The 7163-nt window shown below is 27.3% G+C and overlaps 1 protein-coding gene across 1 annotated transcript in view; it reads left to right on the forward strand.

Annotated features, from left to right (window-relative positions):
- The window catches only part of LOC101513674 (probable terpene synthase 2), a 3134-nt gene extending 2098 nt beyond the window's left edge, over positions 1-1036 (forward strand). Inside the window, exons 6-7 of the mRNA XM_004514700.4 lie at positions 121-369; positions 661-1036. Of these exons, the coding sequence (XP_004514757.1) occupies positions 121-369; positions 661-954 (543 nt within the window). The 3' untranslated portion in view covers positions 955-1036. The remainder of the gene's footprint in view (positions 1-120; positions 370-660) is intronic.
- The last annotated feature ends 6127 nt before the right edge of the window (positions 1037-7163 follow it).

Below are 7163 nucleotides of genomic sequence, written 5' to 3' on the forward strand. Positions count from 1 at the left end.
GTAAAAGTAAAACTTCTTATCATTATATTAAATAATAATACAATTTGACATCATAAAATAAAGAAAAATATTTTTTTTATAGATATTCTATTAACAATTTATATTGCATGGTGATGACAGTTCAAAAAAATAGTCCAAGCTTATATGACTGAGGCAAGATGGTTGGACAAAAATTATGTACCAGCAATAGATGAGTACATGTCCATATCAAAGATAACATCTGGTTATCCAGTGTTGTCTACAACTTCTTATATTGGCATGGGAGATATAGCCACGGAAGACATCTTCAACTGGGTAACTACAATGCCAAAAATTGTAAATGGTGCTGCTCTTGTTTGCAGGTTAAATGATGAAATTGTGTCCAATGAGGTATTTTTTATTATTATATGTCATTCTAAAAATATTTCTCTACGATTAATATATGAATGTAATGACTAATAATGAATTGTGAGTGTAAACAAGTTTTATACGTTTCCAATTATATTTAATATGATAGATATTTGTGCAAATATTTAAGAATTAATATATCAAAATAATGTGATAATTATAAATTATGTTTTTTCTTCATTGTCATTAGATAGTTAATGAAATCTCAAATATATTATTTGATCACAAAAGATGATATAAATATTTAAGTAATAATTTTTTTATGACGTGCAGTTTGAACAGAAAAGAGGGCATGTTTGCTCATTCCTGGAATGCTATATGACACAATATGATACAAATAGGGAAGCTGCCATTCAAGAATGCCAAAAAGGAGTTGAAAATGCATGGAAAGATATGAATGAGGATTGTCTTACGCAAACTAAAGTTCCATTGCCTCTTTTGACTTCCGTTCTCAACCTGGCACGTTTTATTGAGGTTTATTACAAAGATAAAGATAACTACACGCATTCTGAAGGATTAATGAAGACACATATTAAAGCTTTACTTGTTGATCCAGTGCCATATTGAGCATTAATTTAAGTTTGTCGTTAAGTTTTGTATTTCCACAATTAAAAAAGAAAATATGTCAAATGTTAAAATTATTATATATAAAATGACTTTCATTTTAAATAAGTTTATGTCTTACTCTCTACCCATCATTTCGACATAAAACATTCATTGCAAAAATGAATAAAGGAGTTGAAATTCAAAAGATCTTTGGGGACTAAAAATATCTAAGGAAATGAAGACATTAATCAAATCTAAAATAAGTGAGACTAATTTGATTGTGATAAAATTCTTCTACAAAAAAATTGGATGGTAATTTTAAAAAAATTACCTGGATAAATTTCTTTCTTGATTGGTATGAGAGTTAATAAATTGCATGTGATTGTTAAAGACCATATCACAAATAGTTCTTTTTTCAATTCTTAAATTTTAAGGGCACAATATCATGATTTTGAAGTCTTTAATGATAAGAACATAGTTAACCTCCAACCATAACCTAAGTAAGCTCTTTGACATGCGATCTATATTACTATCGTTATTAAAATTTACTCTACGTGAAAATAACATTCAAAACACAAAAGAAAGGTTCTGCTAGAAGTTCTCTCTCTCTCTATATATAAGAGGCTGACCTTAGGCTATGTAACACCCCAAATCAAAATTGAAATTAAAATTCAAATGTACTAGTTTTGAAAGAGATTTGTAGCGGTTTCAAAATAAAGTATAAAAAATTTCTTTTAAACTATAAGGTTCACGACATCACATTAACACTTACACAAAATGCTTGCATAAAAATTTTCAATAAAAACTTTCAACTCAAGTTATGTACCATATAAAAACTGAATGTTGAGATTTTATAAATATTTTTCAAAACAATTGATAATAACATCTACAACTTTAACCTAAACCAATAATAATAGTAATGGCAACAATCATAATTTTTTTTTCCACACAAGCCAACTTAAAAATAGAAAATAAGGATTTTCTAGTCACAATTAAAACTTTAAATATAATAGATATATTTTCTATCTAACTAAAAGTTTAGAAAGAAACATTTTTCTTTTTAATTGGATTTCTACAAATTACTAATAACTTCTATCCAGTAAAAGTCAATATTTGAAGGCTTATGCATATATATATATACATATAGTTCACATGGAAGTCAATATTTCAGTCAATTAGATATTAAAACAACCATTTTAAACAAATTTATATTAATACTAAATATTTAAACTTTTAATATACTAAATGGATTCAAAGGAAAATTAAAATCACTAATAAACACATTAATTAGTCAAGTTTAAGGGAGGAAACAACTCAATAATTTTTTATTTTTTTTGGGAAATCATAGTAAGTTTTCCGCACAATTACAGAAAGTCTATCAATCAATAGTTGAGATCACTTCGATAAAATTAATAAATTATAACATATGAATAGCTAATAAAAAATTATTTCCAACTATTCACATGAAACAAGAGAACAAAAAGTCATAGTTAGATGCCCAAGCCACAAGTCCACTCAAAAAGTAATTAAAGTAATCAAGTCAAAAATTAAAATTAACTAAAATCTTCACAAATAATTTCATTGTTTATTTAGTCACTTAGGTAAGAAATTATAATCAACAACACAATCAAAGTAGACAAATAACAAATAGTTAAATAGTAACTTCACAAATCATGTTTAATTACACAATATTATATAACACATAATACAACAACAAAAAAATAAAGAAATTTGATAGTGAAAATAATTAAGATACATAAGTAATCACAACTGACACGACTAACATTTGATTAACACAAAACTGACACTCGATCCACTCAGTCTGATTGGACAGACCTACTATGATACCACTAATGTAACACCCTAAATTCAAATTGAAATAAAAAGTCAAATGCACTAGTTTTAAAAGAGATTCGCAACGGTTTAAAAATAGAGTATAAAAAATTTCTTTTAAACTATAAGGTTCAGGACATCACATTCACACTTACACAAAATGCTTGCATAAAAATTTTCAATAAAAAAAGATCCCTTAATATTAAATATAGTTGTGGTATTAAATAAATATTTATGACATGAAAACACATTCTAAACTTAGAGACAATTAATTTCTACTGCCGAATAAAAGATAAAAATAACACAATTGATCGATCGAATTTACAAAAATCTAAATTAGTTCATAACTCAACAAAATACGACAAATTACCTCCACCCAGTATCACCTATCAGAGCGAGGATCACCAATCGATAACCTAAAATAATTGCGTTCTCGCAAGCGCCAAACACCAGCAACGAGGGGTGAGCTTCAAATACATGTAATAGTATAAAATAATTGAGAAAAACACGTAAAATATATTAAACACCGTATCATATCAAATCATAATCAACAAGAATAATCAAGGTAAAATATTGATACAATCCACAACATCAAGTAAACATGCAAATCAAGTAATTTTATGCATGCTCTTATACTCTAGACTCTTAAATACTTGGTTAAGAGACTTCATACTATGCCACAACACAAATGGACAGACAATTCAAATTGGCTATTTCCTCATAGATCCCCTCAACTCAACCCGAGTCACATATTCATGATAGTCGAGGTAAACGTATATTGCATGGTAGCTCCCGACATTTGAAGTGCTACCTCCATGCCACCTAGGAATTCCCCTCCTAAATAATTCAAAGTTCTAACAATCTTGCCCTAAGGCTCAACAACAGACCGCCACGATCAAGCTCATTCTGTTGTATTTCCAGGGAATCATTAGACTTGTCAGACCCTACATATATGATGACCAAATAATCTCCACTTCAAAAATTATGAACATCTAGTTTCAACACTCATTGGCATAGGTTACTCACTCCTTTAAGAGAACCATCATTGACACAGGTCGAATTCATCACTATTCAATTAAAGATAAAGATAACTACACGTATTCTGAAGTATTAATGAAGACACATATTAAAGCTTTACTTGTTGATCCAATGAAAATTTGAGCATTAATTTAAGTTTGTCATTACATTTTGTATTTCCACAATTAATAAAAAAAATATGTCAAATGTTAAAAATATTATATAGAAAGTGACTTTCATTTTAAATAAGTTTATATCTTACTCTCTACCCATCATTTCGACATAAAACATTCATTGCAAAAATGAATTAAGGAGTTGATATTCAAAATATCTTGGGGGACTTAAAAAAATCCAAAGAAATGAAGACACTAATCAAATCTAAAATAAGTGAGACTAATTCAATTGTGATAAAAATTTTCTAAAAAAAAATTGGATGATAATTTTAAAAAAATTATCTGGATAAATTTCTCTCTTGATTGGTATGAGAGTTAATAAATTGCATGTGCTTGTTAAAGAGCACATCACAAATAGTTATTTCTTCAATTCTTAAATTTTAAGGGCACAATATCATGATTTTGAAGTCTTTATTGATAAGAACATAGTTAACCTCCAACCATAACCTAAGTAAGCTCTTTGACATACAATCTATATTACTATCGTTATTAAAATTTACTCTACATGAAAATAAGATTCAAAACATAAGACAAACAATCTAAATTTCACTTGATTCAACCATAAACTTACCTATACTATTGAACATGAATATTGAGCTTGCTCTTGGAGTGTAACAACCTAATTTTCGTGGTAAATTTGATACCTTTTAAACAAGAAATTTCTGAAAAATTATTTTAAAATAATATAATTAACTAAACATTTTCAAGTTAACGAAGGTTATCAACATTGATAACCAACTATCCTATGTTCATCCTAATATACTTAAACGAAGACAACTCGAGTGATTTAATTATTATACAAATATTATTGTGAAATAGTATCTCTATCATTGACTTCTTATTTTTTCCTGATAATTTATAAAGTGTATTTTCATGATTTATTGATCATAAGTCTCGTATATTGTCATGTTAAATTTGGTGATTATTTGTGTTTTGTGAAACAAGTTAAAATGCACGTATAAGCTTTAATTAAATCATCGGTTAAGAACATTGAAAAATAGAAAGTCATGCAATGACATCAAACAATTATAATATATATTTTTTAAAGGAATTATAAAATATGTTGAAAAGAAGAGACGACATAAAGATTTAACTACTGATTATATAAAAATCATACACTGGTATAAGAGTTGAAGGTGAAAGTATTGACCATTATACACTAAGAGGATGATGACCATGAACACATCTCATTCATTATTGTCATATTGCTCTTAAGTAAAACTACATATATTTTTAATAAACAATACAACTATGACTTAAATGACGCACCCCAATTTTTAGCCACCTTAGAGAATTGTAGAACACTCAGTGAAATGTACATGTGGTGAGAAACTATAAACAAAAAATTGATCTAGTGGTGGGTAACTTATGAGTCAGCAAAGAAAACGAAAAAAATATTCTTGTATAATAAGACTAATTAAATGTTATGTAACTGATAAAAAATATTTTATAATAAATCTAATTAAATGCTCTGTAACTAATCAAGCATAATTATTATAATATGTATGCTAAACAAAAGGCGTAGAAGAAAAAAGTTAGGGGAGCAATTCTAAGAGGAGACACCTAGGAAAAAAAAAGAGATGACACAAATAAACTTACGTGGCGTACAAAGTGTTGATTTGGTTATAAGGTTTTTTTATTATTATATTATAATAGATTGTAAGTGTGTTTTTCCACCATGTGAAATTATTTTTCTTCATCCATATGTGTATTTACTTTGGATCTTGATTTCTAAATAATCATATGTTATTTGAATTATTACGTGTGTCTTTGTTTGTAATTCTTGAAGGTATGAAATGATTTAAATACTATTTTTTTTTGTCTGATTTTAGAGAAATTTATTGTTTAATTGGTTTAAATATTTTAACTTTCTTATTAAAAAAAAGAATAAAACTAATTAAACATTATTTGAAAAGTTTGTTGAACTTGTCAATGTATTTGACATATTTGTCGTTTCATTCAACTTAAGGTAATAAGTTGTTATTTACTAAATTTATAAGCTTTGTTTCCTCTGTAAATTATCATGAGTAATTGTGGCATTTCTTTCATTATGGAAATGTTAGATGTGGTATGTGCTTAATTGATTCACTGTGTCATGTTAGTCTATCATCTTAAGCTAATTGATTTTTGACTTGTTGTACTTAAAACGTTTAAATATGTCTTTGATCTCTGCAAACATACCACTTTTTTATTTTAGTTCTCGTAAGTTTTTTTATTTGAATTTAATCTATGTAAGACGATTGGTTTTGATCTTTAACGTCAAATAAAAAGTTACAAAAAGACATCTAGAATACCACCGCGGCACGGAAGAAAACGGGTTTTCAAAAAATCCTAAACTCCATTTTTAATTTCTATTCATTTTTTTTAATAAAATAACACTAATTATAAAATGATAATTAATAAATTTATTAATTAATAATATAAAATATTTTAATTTGCAATATATCGTAATAGAAGATGTGTTGATGAGTATTTATAGGTCCACATGTCCCGGTGCTCTTTTTTTGTATGTGTTGATGAGCATTTATAGGTCCACATGTCCCGGTGCTCTTTTTTTGTAATATTGATTTGACGTTAAGGACAAAAGCTGATCGTCACTGATTTTAGAGGGACTAAATATAAACAAAAAAAACTTACAGGGACTTAAATCAACAAATGATATATTTGTAGGGACCAAATACATATTTAAATATACTTAAAATGTCATGTTAGCCATCGGTTACGACTGTCATTCATGATTTTATCGCCCCTTCTTCCCCTAGTTGTAAACTAGCGAGTTTTTGTCTTTCGTGAGAATCAATTTCAAGACTTGATTTGTAAGACCCATAGTTTTAAATTTTAATTTTATGTATTTTGGTATTGAACTCTGAGGCTTTTTAGCCAAGTTATTGATATTTTGTGAGTTTAATGTCCAAAAATATATTTTGAAGCCCCGATTAAAAGTATTCGTCGATAAATAAATTAGGTTAAGTACGGTGAATCTTTTGTCGAAGAATAATTTATTTATGTTACGAAGAATTTAATGTCGGACAGTTTTGTTAAAAATATCTCAGGTTGCTGAAAATTGTATTTGTCAATTGAGTTGCGACGAGAATAGATATTTTTATCAAAATGGTTTGAGAAGTGATGGAGGTGATGTGGAAATGATGATTTTACAAATATCTAAAATATCTAGATCTTGTGTTGGTATAATTAATATATATATAT

The sequence above is a fragment of the Cicer arietinum genome, chromosome 2 (genome assembly GCF_000331145.2).
Source record: "Cicer arietinum cultivar CDC Frontier isolate Library 1 chromosome 2, Cicar.CDCFrontier_v2.0, whole genome shotgun sequence".
NCBI lineage: Eukaryota > Viridiplantae > Streptophyta > Magnoliopsida > Fabales > Fabaceae > Cicer > Cicer arietinum.